The sequence below is a fragment of the Astyanax mexicanus genome, chromosome 1, assembly GCF_023375975.1.
Source record: "Astyanax mexicanus isolate ESR-SI-001 chromosome 1, AstMex3_surface, whole genome shotgun sequence".
In the NCBI taxonomy this organism is placed as follows: domain Eukaryota; kingdom Metazoa; phylum Chordata; class Actinopteri; order Characiformes; family Acestrorhamphidae; genus Astyanax; species Astyanax mexicanus.
The window spans coordinates 15,238,803-15,260,852 of NC_064408.1; the positions used below are offsets into that span (position 1 = coordinate 15,238,803).

General features: G+C 39.0%; 1 protein-coding gene across 2 annotated transcripts in view; it reads right to left on the bottom strand.

The window, feature by feature from the left end:
- The window catches only part of abcg4a (ATP-binding cassette, sub-family G (WHITE), member 4a), a 50,895-nt gene that overhangs the window by 10,891 nt on the left and 17,954 nt on the right, over positions 1-22,050 (bottom strand). For both annotated transcript variants that reach the window (XR_007428220.1, XM_007260507.4), the window contains exons 2-6: positions 19,999-20,236; positions 2,126-2,243; positions 1,433-1,565; positions 597-647; positions 303-448 (exon numbers count right to left, since the gene is read on the bottom strand). Coding sequence is in view for 1 of the 2 variants with exons in the window: in XM_007260507.4 (XP_007260569.2) it covers positions 303-448; positions 597-647; positions 1,433-1,565; positions 2,126-2,243; positions 19,999-20,227 (677 nt within the window). In the remaining variant the exon portion in view is untranslated. The remainder of the gene's footprint in view (positions 1-302; positions 449-596; positions 648-1,432; positions 1,566-2,125; positions 2,244-19,998; positions 20,237-22,050) is intronic.

Below are 22,050 nucleotides of genomic sequence, written 5' to 3' on the forward strand. Positions count from 1 at the left end.
AATTGCACCGAGCAACTTCAACTAGACACTTCGGTTTTACTACATGGACAAAACTTTCTGGTTCTCAAACAGGCCCCACATGGGCATGTTATCTGGGCAGCACAGTGGCTTAGTGGTTAGAACGTTTGCCTCCCAGCACTGGGAAGCCCTCGTCTGGATGGAGGTTGTGTGTAAAAAAACATGATTAAAACGTGATTGTAAAGCATACTTGTGTTCTTAAAAGGCGCTATTTAAGTGTAGCTTCATTCATTCATTCATTCATTCATTCATTTAATCTGCTAGTCCCTAAATCAGTGGAGTACCTGGTTGGCTCATCAAAGAACATGACAGGCGGGTTGTTCACCAGCTCCTGTGCGATTGCCAGTCGTTTACACTGTCCTCCAGAGAGAGAGTGTGTACGAGTGTGAGCACACTCCTGCAGGCCGAGAGCTGTGAGGATTTCATTTACCTGCCATACAAACACACACACACACACACACACACACACACACACACACACACACACACATAAACAGTAGTCACATTAAATATACACAAATACAAATGCATACTTTTGTTTGTATACATATTGCTAAAATGCTAACAGCCTCACTCACCAGTTCCTTCTTAACGTCCATGCTCTCGTTAAGTTTAAGATTGGCCGAGACCTATAAAACAGAAGTTATTTCGGTAAGAGAGCTCAAAACGAGTTTGTTAACATATATAATATCACATTATATATATAATTATATAGATTTTTATTTTTTCCCATTCGGAGAAAAGCGCAGTGTCTCAGTTCTGATACATCAGCTCACAGACGTCTTGTGCTGATCAACCTCACCCTTGTGGTAGCGCTTAGCTCACTGGACCACCCGGAGCCCACTTATTATTATATTTAAGACATTATTATAATGCACAATTTATCTTAATATTTTTACACAAAAAATGCATTAGTAGTGGATGCATAAATCAACTATTTAAATACTCTCTCATGCATACGACTGTGTTTTTCCATTTTGCCTCCCATCATCCAATTAAAACACACTTATTACACTAGTTTCTATAATGAAATGTACATTGGGTCAGTGTTGTTTAAGCACTGATGATATGATCTATATGGTTATTATAGCATTTTGTCGATACAGTAAAGAAACTGATCACAATACACAATAAAATATCAATATATTGATTTGCTTTAGTTCAAGCTAAATTCATTGTTTCCCTTAAAATCAAGGATATTATACAAAGGTTTAGCCAGCTTTTATTGTAACTTGTGTATACAGATTTGCTCAGAATATTATGTTTTAGTATTTCTCAATAAAAATAATCTCTGCAGCAGGTAAACATGAACTATTGCCTATTGACACCATGCCTTATACCAGGCATAGGCTAAAATTTTATTACGGCTGCAGTGTAAGTAGAAAATTCCTCTTCCTAAAAAGAGATTTCTTACCATCATAGCCTCCCGTGTGGTGAGGTGCGGCAGCAGCATGTCATCTTGCATGATGTAACAGGACATCTTCCTGAAGGTGCGGAGGTCTCGGGGTCGCCCGTTTACTAGAATCTGACCTTTCATGCCTGTCTCTCTGAGAAAGAGAGACAGAGACGGAGACAGAGAGAAAAGATAAGGGAAAAAGAAGCCTATAAAGGTGGCAGCCTTTGTAGCACTTGCTCTCTGAGTGGGCTTGTGATGTGACATTAACTGCGGCTGCGTAGGCGTGACTCAAAGCAGAAGCAGAGGAGAGGAAAGGAAGAAAGGTGCAAAGGAGACTAAAAAAGAACGGCACATTAGGGACACGTAGGGAAAGAGAGGAATAAAATAAAGAGAGGCAGAAAAGGAGAGATAAAACAGATGACAGAAGGAGGCTCCAGCTGTGTGGTGGTCTGATAATGATTATTAAGTGGTTAAGAGGGCAGCCGGGATGAAGCCCACAGGTGCATTGATCCTCTGGGCAATGTGGACATGAATAAATATATGAATATGTATTATAAAATGTGTTCAAATGAATGACGTAACAATGCAGCAAGGACACAGGCTGGCAGAAGGTGCGAAATGTGCTCTGGCTCAGCAATAAATATTAATCATCACACTCCTATTCTCTCTCTGCTTCTCATGTTTCATTCTTAAACACGTGCTGGTACTCACCTGTATCCAGCAAGGATGTTCATCAGGGTGGACTTGCCGGCCCCTGAGGGCCCCATGATCCCGATCAGCTCTCGGCTGCAAAACTTCCCCGACAGACACTTCAGAAGAGCCTTACAGCCTGCACACAGAAATCAGAAACTCAGTTCACCAATTCACCTTACACTACATGTTCAAATGTTTGGGGGCACTCATTCTAATGAATGCATCCAGCTACTACTTGTCTAGTCCCTGTAGAGAAATACTGCCAATAAAATATGACTCTCTGGATATTGATTTGAGCAATCAAATCCTCACAACAAAAACCTTTTCTGGATTTTAGAGACATTCAGTCCAACAAAGGCCAGATAAAGGGCCCTATCATACACTCTGTGGAAGGTGTGTCTTACATCTCGTCAACAGTCTATTTTCAGGCTTTGTGCATACATCGTTAAAATAGCTTCAGAGCTGAGGAATATTATGACACTAATGTCAGCTCTAATCCCAGCTGGTTCTGTGCCAGGATTAGAGCTGGAGTCCTTAACACCACTGGCAGAGAGGAGAGCACTCAGCAAGCTGCTGAACATCATGGACAATGTCGACCACCCTCTTCACAGCACCATCACCAGGTAGAGGAGCTCATTCAGCAGCAGACTGCTGTCCCAGTCCTGCTCCACAGACAGACTCCGAAAGTCTTTTGTCCCTCAGGCCATAAGACTGTTTAACTCCTCTCAGCACAGCAAACTGAAGACTCTGTGACACTTTTTCATTCTAGTAACTCTGGCCACACCATGGACACACCCTCAGCTATGGACACACTCTCAGTCTTGCTGAAGCCTATAACACTATTTTTATAGTTCTACCATATTTTGCACTAGTAGTTCATTCACTAGTTCATTCATCTACTGTTTAGGTATCTTTTGCACTGCTAAATCTATCTATCTATCCAATGGGTGTGGTGGTCTGGAATTGAAGTGTGTTCAGGTAAATATATGGTGTGTTTCTATCTTGACGGCAGGAAACACAGGTGCACCAACAACTGATCAAAACCCTGACAACAGTTAACAGTCAGCCGCCCTATCCTAACTTAGCCATACAGGAGCACCATGCTTACAAGGCTTGGATGGAACTGCTCGGCCATGGAAACCCATTTCATGAGTCTCTCTACACTCTACTGCTCTTAAGCCAATCTGAAGAACACATGAAGTTTGGAGGTTTGTGGTGATTGTAGTTGGTTCCTCTGTGCTCTATGCTCCTCAGCATCTGCTACATTGACAGAGCAAGTTGCTGTCGTTCCCAGTCTCTTCCACTGTGTTATAATATCACTGACTGATAGCTGTGGAAAGTTTAGTAGTGAGGAAATTTCACGACTGGACTTGTTGAACAGGAGCTGCATCATATCACGGTACAACAGTGCTGGAGTTTACTGAGAGCCCAAGAGAGACCAATTCTTCCACTAATGTTTGTAGAAGCAGTCTGCATGTCTACAGTAGGTGCTTGGTTTTATACACCTGTGGCCATGAAAGTGATTGGATCTGGAGTTCAGTGATTTGAATGGTATCATAAAGGATATGAACATGAAGAAGCGGTTTTAGAAGAAGAATGTTTTAATTCTTAGTTTTGGGAATGTTACTTCTAACATTTCCCTAATATTATTATGTTTAATATTATTAACGATCTTGGAATATCATTTCTGTAATGTTACAGTCGTTAACATTCCTGGAGCCTTTTTAAAAACATTGCTAAACTTTCTTATCATGTATTCTGTTAACTGGGGTAGTCCTAATATGAACTGTAGCGGCAAAAAAGTGCTTTCATACAGCGTTTTTATTACTCAGCTGTACTTTAAGGTGAGAGACCATTATAATGACTTGTTTCAGTGATGAATCTTTTTATCTCTTATCTCACTATCAACATAGTGTCATTTTTCATCCACAGAATGATGACTAAGCCACAGCAAAGTAGGATGATTATAAAGCCTGAGATCTGACCTGGGATCTGACTTATACACAGTGTGTTTTTCACATAAAACCAACGCAGAGTTTTACATAAAAAGAGGTCATAGAGGCAAGCATTACGGAAGTGAGTCATAGGGACTGTAATAATAAAGCAGAACTTGTCTCTATATAACCCCCCTTTCAGACAGCTGCTCTCGCTGCCAGCAAAGTCGGCTGCCTTAATTAGGCTGTGTTAGTGCGTGTGCACGCATGTGCGTGAATGTGTGTGTGTGTGTGTGTGTGTGTGTGTGTGTGTGTGTGTGTGTGTGCATGTGTGAAGGAGAAAAGGCAGTGAGAAAAAGAGAGATAGAGAGAAAGGTGGTGTATAGAAGATATGAAGAGAAATAGAAAAGGAGGCAGTAAGGAGAAGACAGAGATAGAGAGAGGCAATGAGGTGACAAATAAAGATAGAAAGATGGAAAAAAGGCAGTAAGAAGGAGTGAGAGACAGTGGCAGACAAGAGGAGACAGAGAAAGACACATAGAAAAAGAGGTAGAGAGAAGGATTGAGATAGAAAGACAGTGAAATTTAGGTAGGGAGGCACAGAAAGAGGACATAGAGAGATACGAAGGGGGCCAGTAAGAAGAGACAGAGATAGAGGCAGTTAGAGACAGTGAGAAAGAAACAGAGACAGAGAGGCAGTGAGAAAGAGAGAGGGAGTGAGAGGACAAAGAAAGAGAGAGAAAAAAAGGTGCAGTAGGAAGGAGTGAGAGAGGGAGAGATGTAGATGGGAGAGAGGTACAGAAAAAGAAAGGCAGCAAGACAGACTTAGAAAGACAGTGAGAGGCAGTAAGAAGACGACAAAGAGATAGAGAGAGGCAGGGAGAAGAAGTAAGTGAGACAAGCAGTGAGAAAGAGATAGAGACAGAGAGGCAGTGAGAAGGACATAGTGAGAGAGAGACAAGCAGTGAGAAGAAGATAGAGGCAGGGAGAAGAAGTGGAAGAGAAAGCAGTGAGAAGAAGACAGAGAGGCAGTGGGAAGAATAGAGAGAGACAAGCAGTGAGAAGGAGATAGAGGCAGAGAGACAGTGAGAAAAAGTGAGAGAGAGACAGAGAGGCAGTAAAAAGAAGTGAATGAGAGACATATAGGCAGTATAGACAATATAGACAAGATAGAGACAGAGAGACACTGAGAAGAAGTACAAGAGAAAGGCATTGCGAGGAATATAGAGACAGAGAGGCAGTGAGAAGGAGATAGAGACAGAGAGGCAGTAATAAAGAGATAGAGATAGAGAGACAATGAGAAACAGATAGAATCAGAGAGACAGTGAGAAAGAGATAGACAAAGAGGCATTAAAAAGGAGATAAGAGGGAGAGAGGTAGTGAGAAAAAACGGGAGATAGAGACAAGCAGTGAGAATAAGACAGAGATAAAGAGGCAGTGAGAAGAAGTGAGAGACTAGCAGTCAAAAGGCGATAGAGACAGAGAGGCAGTGAGAAGGAGATAGAGACACTGGCAGTGAAAACAGATAGAGACAAAGAGCCATTGAGAAGGAAAAAGAAAGAGAAGGACAGGATAGAGATAGAGGCAGTGAGAAGGCGATAGAGACAGACAAGCAGTGAGACGGAGATAGAGCCAGAGAAGCAATGAGAAAGAGATAGAGATAAAGCAAGAGAATCACTGTAAAAGGTAAAGTAAGAGTCAAAGAGAAGGCAGAAAAAGAGAGAGAAAGAGAGAGAGATGGAGACAGTGAGAAGGAGACAGAGATCAAATGAGATCAGAGTGATAGAACGTAAAAGAGAGAGAGATACAGAGAGAGATACAGAGAAACGAAGCAAGGCATTGAGAAGACAGAGGCAGTGAGGAGATAGAGAAGGAGGCAGAGGCAGAGACAGGCTCAGGCCTGTACCAGTCATGCACCCCTACAAAGTTCCTGTGTGCAGCGCTGCATGCGGATGATTCAGCGATACGGTGTGTGTGTGTTCTGCATACTGATGATCCGCCCCGGTGCTACATGCCCTGCATTCTGATGCAGCTGATAAAGTCTAATAATATCCTCATTTAGGCTCCGGCTCGGGATGATGTCACTCTGCACTCAACCTGGCGTCCTGCTGACCACATTCATAAAAGCATCCTGTCTGTCTGTACCTCAGAGTGTCTGTGTGTCTACCTGTTTCTGTCTCAATGTATCCAGACACCGCTTACAAAAAATACTAAATAAAAAAGCTAATTTATGAAGCGTTCATCAACGTAATCATCATAATTTGATGCTCCACTTCCTGTGTAATAAGGAGAGTAATTGCAGTAAACGTGGATGTGTTTTTTTTTTAGTTGCTTGTCTGTTCACATGGACAATTCTAGCCAGACACCACCAGTCACAATAATTACCAACCACTTTATTGTCCACTGTGGTTGGTTATGCATTCTATGACGTATTTTTAGTACAAATGTTACAAGTCTGCACGACTTCAGAATGTCCCAGTGTACAAACGCAGTTACAAGATAACACCTCACCACTTGTACAGATATGGGCATTCCCAAGGTAGCTATTCATGGTCAATTTATGTACAGCAACCCCATGACATTTAGTATGTCATTGTATATTATACTACATTAAAACTATTATTTATACACTACATATATTAATATGATTACATTATAATATGCTTTAATGCTGTACTATACTGCACATTGGTATAATACTACTATTACTCCCTTTACACTCTACACTCTACACTGTCTTTTTAGAGAAACTTTTTGACTGTGTTAGTTGAGGTGTGTGTCCCCAAAGTGTGTATATATATATATATATAGTTCAAATTGAATTACTTACTAAGAGCTATATTCAATAATATACAGTATGTGTGTATATATATATATATATATATATATATATATATATACACACATACTGTATATATATTGAATATAGCTCTTAGAAAGTAATTCCATTTGAACTACTTGTACCAATTTAAATAAGCAATAGAAGGGCACAATGTGAAATAAAGTTATCTGTGTCAGCAATGGTGCACTCACTGCTGACACAGCCGTTCAACTGAGCACACACAGCTGTTCTCCATAGAAGTGCACTGCCAATAGAACGAGAGTCTGGAGCAGTAGCATATGAGCCTGAGGTCACCAGACCCAATGCCAAGCCAGGTACCCAACATGGGGCTGTGGGGCAGAGGAACTCCATTCTCTGGAGAGCTAGAGCTCCGTCCAATAGCTCTGACATAAATTAGAGTGGAGGACCTGAATACCCAACTTTAGCAGCTGACATGCTCTTGTGACAGAGTGCAATCAAGTAGAGCTTAAATCGGGCCCCAAAAAAAAACAGCCAGACCCTGAGCCGGTATATATTCTGCCTGAGCCCAAACTCGGGCAAAACTGTCATTATACGCCTGAGCCTGATTAAACCCGACATTTTTTTGCAAGTAAGTAGAGCGTTAAAACTGAGCTTTTTAAAAAAACATTTTCGGACTGTTTTAATGAGTGAAATCTGTTTAGAGTGATGTTAATTAACATTGCAATGTCACGCCGCCTGACTCCTCCCACACCTCCGGACTCCATTCCCCAGAATCCTATGGTTTATGACGTCACCGTCAGTCGCTCTCCTTCGCCCAATCACGTTACGCTCAGATTCACCTGTGTTCTGAGGAAGTTCCGGGTTATGCTCATCGTGTATTTTGTATTTAAGGCTGCATTATGTAAACTATCTTCGCAAGGTATTGTCGACTTTTGGTTGCATACTAAGCATTTTCTCATGTGTTCTTCTAGTCCCTTTTCGTTACGACCCTACTTTCTGGTTTATCAGTTTATGACTCTTGTTTTGCCCCTTTTGGATTTGATGTTTGGTTGGACTGTCTTTTGGTTTCGAACACGGACTGTTTATACTACTACGGCTTCGGTACTCTGTGAGATTATTGTTTGCTGGGCTTCTGTATCTGTAATATCTGGTTATCAGCCTGTAAATAAACCAGTCTGTTAATTTTACTCGGCGAGCGTCACTCCATTCGGTCTGGCGTTACATGCAACACTGAAGAAGCATAGACCTATTATTTTAATAAAAGTTCGGGTCAGGCTTGAGCTCGGGCAGACAATCTAAACTCTACAATCAAGTCCTCATTTCATGTTACCATGACCAAACTTTCATGACACTAATGTATTCATTGCTGATACAGGTGTGCAACTGCACACAAACAGCTTATCTATAGATATCTAGATACCTAAATATAAATATGTTGGTTTATCTATCAATTTCAGTCGATCTATCTGCGTTTTTCTATCTTGAAGTTTCAATTTCAGGCTTTTTTTTATCGAATTTAGATTCAATATCTAGATCTCCTCTTAATGCAAGGGAGTTTTTCCTTGCCACTGTTGCCACCACAATATTTGGCATCTCTGTGGTGCTCACTCATAAGAGGTGTGGATCTGTTTTTTCTGTAAAGCTGCTTTGTGACAATTTTCATCCGTAAAAAGCTCTATATAAATAAAATTAAATTGAACTGAATTGAATTGAATCTATCTATGTCTGTCTATCTGTCTACCTATGTCTGTCTGTCCATCTATCTATCATATTATCTATCTATATACCTATGTCAATCTAGCAATTTCAGTCTATCCCATCTGTATATATCTTTGTCTATCTATCAATTTCAATCAAATGATCTAGCTCTTTCTATATCAGTCTGTCTTGATCTATCTTTGTCAGTCAATCAATTAATCAATCCATCAACCAATCAATCAACCAAGTGTTGTATAGTGCACCGATCAATTGTGGATTGTTCTGCTGGATTTAGGGCATGTCTATGGTATCGTGAGGGAGAAAAAAATATGCCTTGCGTGGCACAAGAAGCGCAAAAAAGAATGTACTAATTCTCTTAATTAATCATGGGTGTGTTTTGGGTGTAACATGAAATTAACTCAATCAATGTGTCACTTGCCTGTCACATTTCCTTTTATTAGGCAGGTGTGCTCTGACTTTGGTGCATTTTTATCTTAACAGCAAGGCGCCTTGCGAGTCTCAGCAGAGTAAACTGATCTGCATGTTCACGCTGCAGAGCATTCATGTGTGTGTGGTTTAACAATCGGGTATGTACGCAAGCTGGGCGCACCTATAGGAATGGACTGTTTTCTAGGTTTATTTCAGTCAGTGGCGCTTCTGTGTTTCCCGTCACCAAAATAGCAAAATGCCAGAAATCTACCTGAACACACCTCACTTCTATAGTACCACGCCCATCAGTGTAGATTTATTCCTAAACTCTGTCGCTGATTTGAAGGCGCAGGCGCAAGGCATCCCTTAGTCTTTCTGTCTGTGTGGAGAGAACTGATACCCAGCTATAGAGGCAGTCAGGGAGTTTCAGTATTATGTTGATCTGCAGGGATCAGAGTGACACCACAGTGCATCAGAACACCTTCAATACCGCATATCACTCTCTCTCCTCCTCCGTACACTCACTCAGATAGGATCGAACACACTGCTGAGTAAAGTCCAGGGAACACATTTAATCAATAAGCATTTTTATGTGAAATCAGCTCTGTGCCAGACAGGAAGCTATCGGCCAGCGCACCAGTCACATGGACTACAGTCTGGGGACATCATTAAGTAAAAAATGCTGCTTCAGATGACTGAGTGATTTGATGAACTTAAAGCACACAGTCACACAGTGGTGCTGAAAGTGATGCTTTGGTGTAAAGTGTTGTCCCTAGAAGCTTATTAGCATCACACAATTAGCATTGTGCAAATTGCTTGCCTACATTTTTATACAGTCTACTCACGCCACATCACTGTTTGATTATGTGGCTTCAGACACCATATGACACACTGCTATCTAGAAATGTGTTCAAAATAGTGTAACTAAACAGTAGCTATTTTGAGGCATGTATTTTCTCTGTACTTCTGTTCATTATTACAAGAGCAAACATCAGCGTTATTAACAATATACATTTTGGAATAATAGGAAGATTGTGTTCACTTGATTTTCTTTTATCAAACTATCGATTCTAAAATACAAGTTAAAATGTTTGCGTAGTTTTGTGCACTATATATGTATAATTAATATTAATAATCCATATTGTGAGCTCTCTTTATCCCTTAAAAGCAACAATTTACTGTAAAATAGCAACGTCAGAATTATATTAAGGCTCTCAGCAGTGGTGTAAAAGTGGTGTCATTACACCAATCAACTCAGAAGCAGAAAAATATCAATTATCACTGTTTCTGTGCCTTACAAAGTGATATACAGCTCTGGAACAAAAATAAGAAACCACCTAAAATTATGAGATTCTTTGATTTGACCAAAACTGCTTGAATTGTTGCACCAGGAGTAAAGGCATAAAGTTATCCAAAAGCAGTTTGTAAGACTGGTGGAGGATAAAATGCCAATGCCAAAGATGCATGAAAACTGTGATTAAAAACCATAGTTATTCCACCAAATATTCATTTCTGAACTTTATGAATATGAACTTGTTTTCTTTGCATTATTTGAGGTCTATAAACTCTGCATCTTTTTTGTTATTTCAGCCATTTCTCATTTTCTGCAAATAAATGCTCTAAATTACAATATTTCTATTTGGAATTTAGGAGAAATGTTGTCTGTAGTTTATAGAATAAAACAACAATGTTCATTTTACTCAAACAGATACCTATAAATAGCACAATCAGAGAAACTGATTAAAAAATTTAAGTGGTCTGTTATTTTTTTCCAGAGCTGTATACAGGATGTAAATTATCCTTGTTCTAATTGGATGCCTGGTGCTGTGAATCATCCGAAAAGAGTGCACATTGAAACACTCCTTATAACTTCAGTTATTAGTGCAGCTAATCTCCAGTCAATATGTGGAAGTAAATGCATTTTTCACAAAGAGTTTGTTTGACTTGGCAGAAAATCAGTTTCTAAAATGTTATTCTGAAATATCGTAGGAAGATGGGGTTACACTTCAGAATAACGCTCCCGTTTATTACATGGAGTAGCTGAGTTGTAGTGGAGCTTGCATGAACTGCACTTTTCGTCCTCTGGTCTCTACTGTGCAGACACTGAATGCCAATTTAAAAAAAAATGATGGAGAATTTTGGTTTAATTTTCATGGAACTAAAAGTAATAAAACCACAGCGCCCATGCTGTTATACTCTCATTTGTTTATGCAACAGTTGCAATACCTCCTACATTTAATCAAACTGAGTTTTCTAACCTGATAAAAATGTGGTGAGAGCCTCCTGACTGACGCTAACACAAAATATTAAATTAAACACTTTCAATAAACGTACATCTGCGCTTTTAAAAAGTAAAAGAACAAAAGACAAACTGCTTCAGTGATATAATTTCCATTGCTTTGAGTCTATTCAATAGATCTAATAGTCTTCAGCGTCTTTGGAGATGAAATAGTCTTGTGATGACATTTCAGAAAAGATTATACAGTAATAAAATTAGTGAATGGAGATAATCAGATACAGCCGCTTGGTGGGATAGTCTGAATTAATTTTGAATGGATGAACTGATGTCAAATTCAATTGAGCTTCACACTTCACGCTAAGGAGCTGCCGAAGAATGTGACACATCCACATGTATGTGTGTGTGTGTGTGTGTGTGTGTGTGTTTCAGAGCGTGAATGGCTGCAGCTGTGAGTGGGATACTGTGAGCTTGGGCTAAGGCATGGATCCAGAAACCTTAATGATGCCCACTGCAGGTGTGTGATTCAACAATGCGACCCTACAAGCCAAAATAAAGAAAATAAAGGGCAGGTAAACAGTAGGAAAGAGAGAGAGCTTTATTATACTTGTTACCCAATTATTTATTTGAAAGCAACACAGTGAAAACTTAATTATTTTAACTACTGTGTTATGATTTCTGGAATAAAAAACGTATTATTATTAGTTATTATTTTGACTTTTTTTTTCATAATTCTAATTATGTTCAGCTTCCCTGGCAATTCTTGAAACTGTGATTTAATGTCACAGTGCTCTTCTGGGTCAAAATCTCTATAGGCAAGTAAGTTCACTCAGGGTTCACCTTTGCAAGACCACTGGGCAGTTATATCCACTCATAAAAGACCAGCCTGCTATCTGTTTAAATAGGCAAAAATATTGTAGGCTAAAGGTCTTCAACAACATTTTTTAAATTATTTTAAATATATTTTAAATGTTTTGCTTCATAATGCACAAAAACGTTAATTTTTGTGTTAAAAAGTGTAATTGTTCTGCTTGGCTGCTTGGTAAGGATGCTGCGCTTGCGCAGATCTCCATATTAGGGGGGGGGGGGCTGAGGGGGTTAACAAATAGCACTCTGACCCTTGCTCCAAAAGGAGCAAGCTGATTGGTTCTCAGCTCATTTTTTTTTTTGAAAAGTGGGTCTTTACCTTGACCAGAAGCTGCCTTGACCATTATAAGAACTCCCAGCCATATTTCAACAAGTTGTCTCCTTTTACCATTTTCAAATTTAACAAAGTTTAAAAAGAGCTTTATTTTAACTGATAAATGTGGTGATGTTACTAGTAAGCAGCATGTTAGAAACATGGAAACTCCCTCTCACTGTGTACATTTCAACAGCAGACTGTACCTGTTGCATCATTTAAGGTGGAACAGAAAGTTCCAAACTCACAGCCTTGTTGTGAACGTGACGCAGCAACAAAAAACAGAGCTACATTTATCGACATTAGCATAAAACTCGGCTTGGCTAATGCCATTGCTGACTGACTGCACTTGGCATAAGAAAACAAAATGCCAATGAGATTTGTGGCACTTTAATATTGAAGTGCAGCCCATAGTGTTTATTTCGGGATGGGCAGTGTTCTGTCAACAGCAGGCTGACACTGTGAAAGTCTGCACTGGTTTAATTGGCTGAAAAGAAAATGCATCTGGACAATGTGTGAATCAACAGAAGTGACAGGCAGTTCGTGTGTGTGTACAGTCATGTGAAAAAAAATTGGATCCAGGCATTTTCAGATCAATAAATTCAAATCTATATACTGGTTGTTTCACCTCTGGCCTAGATTTGTATGTTGTTATTTAAATCTGTTATTAAATCTTAAAATCCTTTTATTCCCATAACAGGCAGGCATTGTCAATTTTCTGCCTGATATTACACGCCTATATCTCTAAGATTTCTATTAAATTATTACATAAAAAGTTTTATTTTTGACACAAAATTTTACTAAAATTTCTCATTGTGTCCTGTAGGAGGAGTCTCCAAAGGTCTCAAAATTTTCAGCTTGTAAATAACATATTTTACTGTAGAGAAAAACAGGATCTGTGTCATCTACACCTCTACCCCATATACAGGACAAGGCATGTTAAAGGGTTAACAGTAAATTAGTCCATCTATCAATTAGTCCAAACGTCAGTCCTGATGCTGTCAGTCTGCCTGCTCTGGACTCTGAACTACTCAAAGACTCCAATTCCCAGCATGCACTCACACCGGACTTCCCTGACTCTGCTGATCACGTGGCGCTACAGCGTTCCCGTTCCCCCACTTACTGATTGTTTTTACCTGGCCTGTCTAGTTTAAATTCCACTCAGTTTGCTCTGTCCCCTGCTAAGTATTGAATCTAGTTATCCACTTCTACTCTTTTTTTCTGCCTTGCCCACTCTATTGTTTATTTTTCTTCCGTTTTTGTGTATTTTTGACTACTCTTCTGCCTTAGCCCTCTCTTTGCTGAATTTACTGTGTGCTGACCCTGCCTGTCCCTTACTACTCATGTAAGCCTAGCTCCTTTTTAAAAAAAAAAAAACTCTTTGTTATCTGTGAGTGTCTTTCCTTGGTCTGGCCTACATGTGAACTTAATTCAAATATTAAAAAAAAATGCATATTCTAATACTTATACCAGCTTTTAAGCTCCATACAAATGTTTTTTATTGCGTTTACTATTTTTTTAACATGACTGTATGTCTCCAGCATGTGTGGCATGATGGTGCTAATACCTGCTCACACCTTCCTGAAACTCTGAGGATTTATTTTGAGATTGGAATAAGGAGCACAGCTTGACAGGGAAAGATATCAGGGCAAGGGCACACTTTAATAGGTGTGTAATGAGACTCTACAAATCAAAGAAAAGCCCCCACAAATCAGCTAAAGAGGGGGGCAATCTCGGGCCTGCACACACACACACACCAGGCACGCACACATACACAACCAGAGGCAGCTGTCAAATAAATACACATCCAGTATGAATAAATGAATACTAACCAGGTAAACAAGCAGATAGGTACTCTTACAGAGAGAGATAGCTTGACCTGTGGTTGTAAACACTATATAAGTCTTCCTGTTACCTCAGAGAGAGAGAAAGATATAAAGACATGTAGACAGAAAGAGAGGTGAGAGACAGAGACAGAGAGAGACAGAGAGATGGAGAGGGAGAATATGACTGTCTGTGTTTTTGTGTGTAGGCTTATCTGACAGTGTTATTCACACTGTTCTACACCCGCTGTTCCAGGACAGCCTGGAGCTGAAGTGGCTGAGCTGTGTATGCAGCTTTCATCCACCATGAAGTTAGAAACTGACCAATCACCAGCCTTCCTCTGCCTGCTCCTGCTGCTGGAGCAAAGACTTAAACATGTGCACACGTGTTTGAGTGTGTGTTCTCATTCTTACTACATTTTTAGGACAAAAACATGAGCAAACTTTGTGTAAAAACTGACAAATCTGGCCTAATCTACAATTAAAATTGTTTATGCACTATAAGTTATCTTCTACCTTGCTTCCTTGTTTTATTTTCAAAACTGAAAGGGACAAAATAATATTACAAAAGATCAAAAAGAAGCCTGGGGTAACATTTAAAGACCTACAGGCCTCTCTTGCATTAACTAATGTCAATGCACATTACAGCATCATCAGGCAAACATTAAAAGAGGACACTGTGTATAGATGATTAGCAAGGAGAAAGTTCATTTAAAAGCAGACTGCTGCAGCAGATCCAAGGGCAGCTGGTTCAAATCCTAGACATGGTGCTTTCCATCAGCATCCAGAGTCCGAGAGAGCACAGTGGGCCATGTTCTTTCTGCGTGGGTAGATTGAGCTCTCTCCCCAAATCACTCCTAGTGTAATGTTGGTCATCACAGGTGTCTATTGGCTGATATATCATATCTATTAATCCGGTGCTTTCCTCAGAGCATGTTCTCAACTCAGTTGTCTGAAAAGAGGTGGAGTCTGGCTTCACACGTATCAGAGGAAGCATATGCTACTCTTCACCCTTCTAGTTTTGGTTTCCTAATGAGTGGGTGTAGTATTTAGCCTTCCAAATTAGTGTAAACGTTTAAGTACAGGACTTTGAAAAGTTATCATGTTAATTTCATGTTATTTAGTGTTTTATGTTATGTTTAGCTGGTTATACTCCCTAAATTAAGTTATTAAGTATCATATATAATATGACCTGAATTATGTTTCAGTTATATATATTAAGGCTGTTTTCTTTCTGTAATGCACACAACATTTCTAATATTGCTATCCTAATATTTAATCTATATTAAAATATATCCAATGAACTACATTTTTATTCCTAAATGTTCTAAACCACTAAGAATTAGTTATAATGAGCTTCTATTACTTTGCCTTATTTGTTCTGTAGTGCTGACATGCCCTAATGTAGAGTTGCTGATTTTTTTTCTAATGTAGTGGGCAGGGCTAATGTCACAGAGAGCAGGCAGGAAGACGTGGAGGCGGACGTAAACGCAGGTGAACGATAATATATATGTATTAAATAAATAACAAAGAAACGAAAAAACAAATAATCAAAGAAACAAGTAAACACGGAACAAAGAAATAAACCAAAACAAATGAGGGGGTAACGATAACATACAAAGAGGGAGGCTAAACAAAGAAACAAACTAATAACTAAAACTAGATTAACAAAACAAGACAGAACAGAACAAGGAAATAAACAAGGAGAACTAAACAAGGAAAAACAAGAAATAAACAAGAAAATAAAGAACAAAGGACTAGGTGTTACGCGGGAGACGGAGGGATGGACGTAAGTGCAAATATAATATATATTTTATTAAACAAACAAGATAAAATAAAACAGTAAACAAAACTCAGGTAACGCACAAAACTACAAAGAAAACAAGGCAAGGATAAACTAGAACTAGGAACACAAAACCAGAGTGCACGGAAGACGAGGATTCAAACGAACGGCAAGGATACAACGATCGGCAAGGATACAAAGATACAAAAGATACAAAGGATACAAAAGACTCGACACTGAACATTCAAACAGAGGGGCTTAAATACAGGATGAGAGTGAGAAACACCTGGGCTTGGATGATGAGGGGGCGGGGTTACAGACAGGACACAGGTGAGAACACTAATAGCTAGGGCAGGGCTGGGGCGGAGCTATGGTGGAGACACAAAACACAACAATAGCACATGGCTAGGAAACATGACAGGTAAACAGAGGGGCAGGAGCACAAGAGACAAAATAAGGGAGAAACAGAAGACAGACATGGGCTAAGGTGTAACACTAGGGCTATGGCAATGAAAACGAAGAAACGCGGAGAGACAAAACAACAGGGGTTAGTGCAAAGACCGACCAGCAAACACAGACACAGGAGGACTATATAACACGCACGGGAAGTGGAAACACCTGGGGCTAGGGGGCGGAGCTACAAATTAACACAGGTGGAAAAGTACTTGGGAAGAGACACAGAGGAGCATAGGTCACGTGGAGAAATTACACAGAGACGTGAGAACAGAGAAGAAACAGGACCAGGACGTGACAGCTAAGCTACTGTTCATTGGCTGGTTTACGATCTATTCTAATGGACAACAGGTTTGAATTAGAGTTCTGTGCAACAAAGCTTTTGAAAAAAGAAACTACGTAACGTCTATTGTAATTGATGCAGGGTCTGAAAGGGTTAAATACAACTAAGAACATTCTAAGAATATTCAGAAATCTAGACAGATTGAATGTTTTGAGGACATCAACTGTAACATTCAGAAAATGGTCTCCTAACTGTGTTTTGTGTGTCTCTAGATTAAGAATTGTACACATACGTTCTAGTAGTCTAATCTGCAGTCCATTGGGACATTATGGATGAAGGCCTTTAATTTGCTGACATGTGTGTGTATATGTGTGTGTCTATACTGAATGTATACACACATGTGTAAGTAAGCGGTTAATGGGTCAGGTTAATCCAGGCCGGGGTTAGTTAGGCAGCACAGCAGACAGCTCAGCAGTGTGTTGGTATGCAGGGGTGAATTATTTACCACGGCTAAAGTCTGCTGAGTACAGCACTACACCGAGCAGAGGCAGTGAGGGTGGAGGGAGGATGGAGAGAGCACACGAGTGTGAAAACACATCAGGGTGGAGGCTGTGTGGGAATGTACATGGAATCCTGCGTGTGAGACTGTGAGTGTGTGCGTATGTGTGTGAGAATGAAGTGAAGTGCAATCGTGTGAGAGATAGGGAGCGAGAGTGGTTGAGAAAGAGCAGAAGACAGAGAGGGAGAGAGAGTGGAGAGCACGGTGATGTAGAATAAATCATTAGTATTGATCTCAGTAGGGAGCAAGCGAAAACATTGCCTTTGCTATGTGTCGCTATGAGAAAATGCTGTTTACCATCTATTATATCCTGACATATGGTCTTTGGCCTCCCTGCTGTACAAAAATACTAAAGCATAAAAAATACTAAATCACTTAAAGCCGGGGGAACAAACATATTTTTTGCTAAATCAACCAGTCTGTGGACAGATTTAGTAGTAGTAAGGGTAAATAAGGCCTCCGGTGCAGTAAAAACTACAACACAAATACTGAAATAGAAGACACTGAACCGGTAAGCAAGCACCCAGGCAGGTCACATTTACAGCATCAAGGTTTAATAATATTAACTACTATATTAGTATAATATTTAGTATGATATTAAAAGAAATTGTGCAAAAAAAAGATTCCACAACATTTCTTATATACTGCATTTATCTGAATATTAAAGGAATGCAATTTACTTAAAAAAAGCATTATTGAATTTTCCTTTATGATTCAGATACTGTAAAATATGTGGAAAATATACAACCTCAGTATTCCCATGGTCCAATTACACCCAAAAGAGCAATTGATAAAATAGATAAATATAAAGATAAAATAAAATATAATGAAACCAAAATAATAATGAAATAGATATCAAGATTGATGCACAAAATAAAAAGGAGTATGGAACTAGCAGCAACATGTAGTCCAAAATGCAAGTTTTCAATATCAGCATGGATGCTTATGAATGAATATCAGTAACATGAAAAGTGACAAAGTGTCTCAGTGAGAGTAAAGTGTCAGAGTATGCTCTCTTTCCAGTAATGCCTTGTATCTTTCATCAACAATGCTAAACCATACACTGCAAACATCACATCAGCATGGCTGTAAATAAGAAAAGTCTGAGTGCTGAACTGGCCTGCATGGAATCTTTAATCAGTCACCATCAGAAAACAATTGGCACGTCACAAAACCACAAATATGACAAAAAAGACCCAGGATTGACCAGTTAGAATTCAACATCAGACACAAATGGGACAACATTCCCTATTAAAAGAATAGAGGACGCTAAACAAGGGTAGTCATGGCCCCGTCCCAGCGTTTTTGAGATGGTTTTGGGATCTGTATATATATATGTTCTTTGTTCTATTGTGAATAAAATGTGGGTCTATAAGATTTGGAAATCCAAGTATTACACAAGTATTACACACAAATAGGATGACATAGGATGCAGAATTAGCCCTGTTTCTCCTGGACACGTACAAAAACAGTCAGTTCAATGTTCAGTATAAGGCACTAAACTGTTGACTGATTTCTATCACTTAGAGAGATGAGTACAGCACAGCAAGAACCTCTCTAAGTTTAAGATATTTACTGTAATACTGTAAAGCTGCAGTTAACAATGCCAACTACTAACACATGTAGTGACTGATAAACTTATGGGAGCTTATTAATATGATCTATTGGACAGTCAATACAAAACACAACTATTATCACAGGAGCCAATCCTTAAGAGCCAAATGCTAAATGTTTTTAGGTTCATAATTTTACTCTGGGGACTCTAAATGTCATAGTGGGCAGCACCACATATCAGGGAAAAATGGTATTACCTTTTAGGCAAAAAAAGTTTGATGCCCACTTTGGACACTTGTCACCGCTAAACATGCAGATTATTTGAGTAGCATGATGAGCCTAAAAGAGACCTATTTTTCAGATTATCAAACAAACTTTAATATAACCAGAGTAAATATAAAATGTACTTTTTAAATGTCGATTTCATTTATTAGGGGAAAAAAGGTATTCAAAAAATATAGCCCTTTGTGAAAAAACAATCAACTGTGATTAATCACACCTTTTGGAAAGATGAGTTCAATTTCACTAGCCACAACCAGGCCTGATTACTAAAGAATTCGCCTAAATAGAACCTGTCTGACAACATGAAGCAGCTAAAACATCTCAAAAAGGAACACATTATGCCTCAATCTGAATAAATTTAAAAACAGACAAGAAAACAAAGTCATTGATTATCTACCAGTCTGGAAAAGGTTATAAAGTAATTTCTAAGGCTGTGGGACTTCAGCAGACCACAGTGGGAGCTATTGTTCACAAATGGAGAAAACATGGAACACTGGTGAACCTTTCCAGGAGTGGCTGGCCGAATGAAATAATTCCAAAAGGGTGAACTGGCCTGCCTGCAATCTTCAATTAGTCACCAACAGAGTGATACTATTATATTTTCATGCACAGAGCATGGCCACACATCTGAAGTGACCTTAATCTTTGATATTTGGAAACTAGACCAATCCTAAAGCCTAACTTTTAGAAGCGACAGTGTAAATGAAACCTCTGACAAACTATCACAACAATTTTTTCGACAAACTCGAAAAATTAGTAAATACTTTCAAACTAGTGACTAGATTATGTAGTTTTAGAGAATCAAGTTGTAGAGTGGGCTGAGAGCAAAAGGTCTTGTAGAGTATAACTGCATGAAAATAACCTGCTGCAGTACCTCTCCTCCTCCAGCAGGGTCCTTCGTGGATGGTGTAGGAGAGCTCTGTGAACTCCAGGTCCACTGTTGAGCGCCGAGGCAGGTGAGAGAACCTCTGAGCCTCTGTGATATGATTCTCCACTTTCTTCAGGTGGGTCAGCAAGGCTGCGTCTGGAGGAGCTCCCCCCGACCGCTTGGTCTCCTCCATGGGGATGGAGACCGAGCCCTGCTCTAACGACTTCTCAGCCATACCAGCTGCCTGAAAAACAAGAGACGGGGGAGAGTGTGAGCTTCTGAGAAAGAGAAGGCGTTCATAATAACGAGAAGGTAGATTACAGAATTGAAAAAAAATTATGAAACACTAATAAAATATAACATATATTTAATACTGTGGTCAGAACCAACCTCTGACACTGAAAACTGAACACTGAACTCATGCCACAGACATATGCCAGCATGCCACAGACTCTCGCTCCACAGATCACATGACTGATCACATGACACCTCTCAGAACACAATCACCTGATTATTGACTTCACCTGTAGCACTATTTATACCCCTGCAGCTCACTCACACCTAGCCGAGTATTAGATTTGGTCCCATCTGTCTGTACAAAACAGTTATCTATCCCATTCTTATTGTTTATTATTGTAGGACCCTTTTTGTAATTCCTATCCAGTTTTGGCCTTGCCTTCTGATACTGACCCTACTTGTTTTTGACCACATTTTTGGATTACCTTTTTGTTTGTTTTGTTTAATAAAACTCATTTTTTTATACAATTCTAATTCGGAAAACACATCTACAATTTTAGGTATGCAATGTATAGCTCTGGAAAAACACAAGAGACCACTTAATGATGATGTTTTACCTTGATTTTACCAAATTGAAAATTATATAATCAAAAGCAAGATGGATGATCATAAGCCATCAAACCAAGCTGAACTGCTTGAATGCTTGCACCAGGAATGGAATAAATCTATCCAAAAGCAGTGTGTAAGACTGGTGGAGGAGAACATGCCAAGACGCATGAAAACTGTGATTAAAAACCAGGGTTATAGGTATATGTAAAACCAGGGTTATACATACCTATACAAACCTATAAATAGCAAAATAAACTAATTTGTAAACTGAAGTGGACCTTTAATCTGGATGGATTGGATGGATTTGATGAATTTGGAAAACATTCACAGCTTATCTTTCAAATCCTGTGGATGGCAAAAAATCATCTTAAACAAAATGTTTCATGAGACTTTTGATTAATCTATCCTTGAGCCATCTATTGCACTAGTGTGACGTCATACTGAACTTTTGCTTTATTGTATTATAAAGAAAAAGCAAGCAGGTCTTTACTGATAACAGTCCCTTTCTTTTAGTTGTTATTCTTTTTTTATACAATTGTTTTGTTTTACATCAGTTCATCACGGCTTCCGGAGTAATCAGGTGAGTATGATTAGAGCAGCAGTGACACTCTGCAGGAGCCAGGAGCTGAGCAAATGAATAATTAGGTGAACACAGTGGCAGCAGACATTTAGATTCTTTTGCTCTACATTTTCCAAGATATTATTGTAGATTCTTTTTTTTTCTTTTTTATTCAAATTTTCCAGCACCAAAGTATTTTATGTAGTACCACTACTCCCTAGTAACACAGCTCACACCTGGCATTATGCATTAGTTTATCTGCTCCAGAGAGTCCTATTCTATAGCAAAACTTCTTCACAGGGACAAGATAAGATCACAGGGACTTTTTCTTTTAACTTTCAAAGGAAGTCAATGTAATAAGAGTTTATTTTAAGACATTTTTGAAAATTTATATTGGTCAATTCATTAATAAATTATGATATAGTGTAAGAGGCAGTTTGTATGTTCAAAATTATATAGTAAAATAAAAGTCAACAAAAAGGGTGATATTTGTTTTTCACTGGAAAGTGACGATATCAACCCTTCAGATCAACTAACTAAAATGGAACTTAAATGTACAACACAGAAGTACACAGGCAAAAGTTTTAGGCTCCTGTGGAAATTACACTGTTAACACTTTATAATTTACACATTATTATTTACCCTGTAAAACA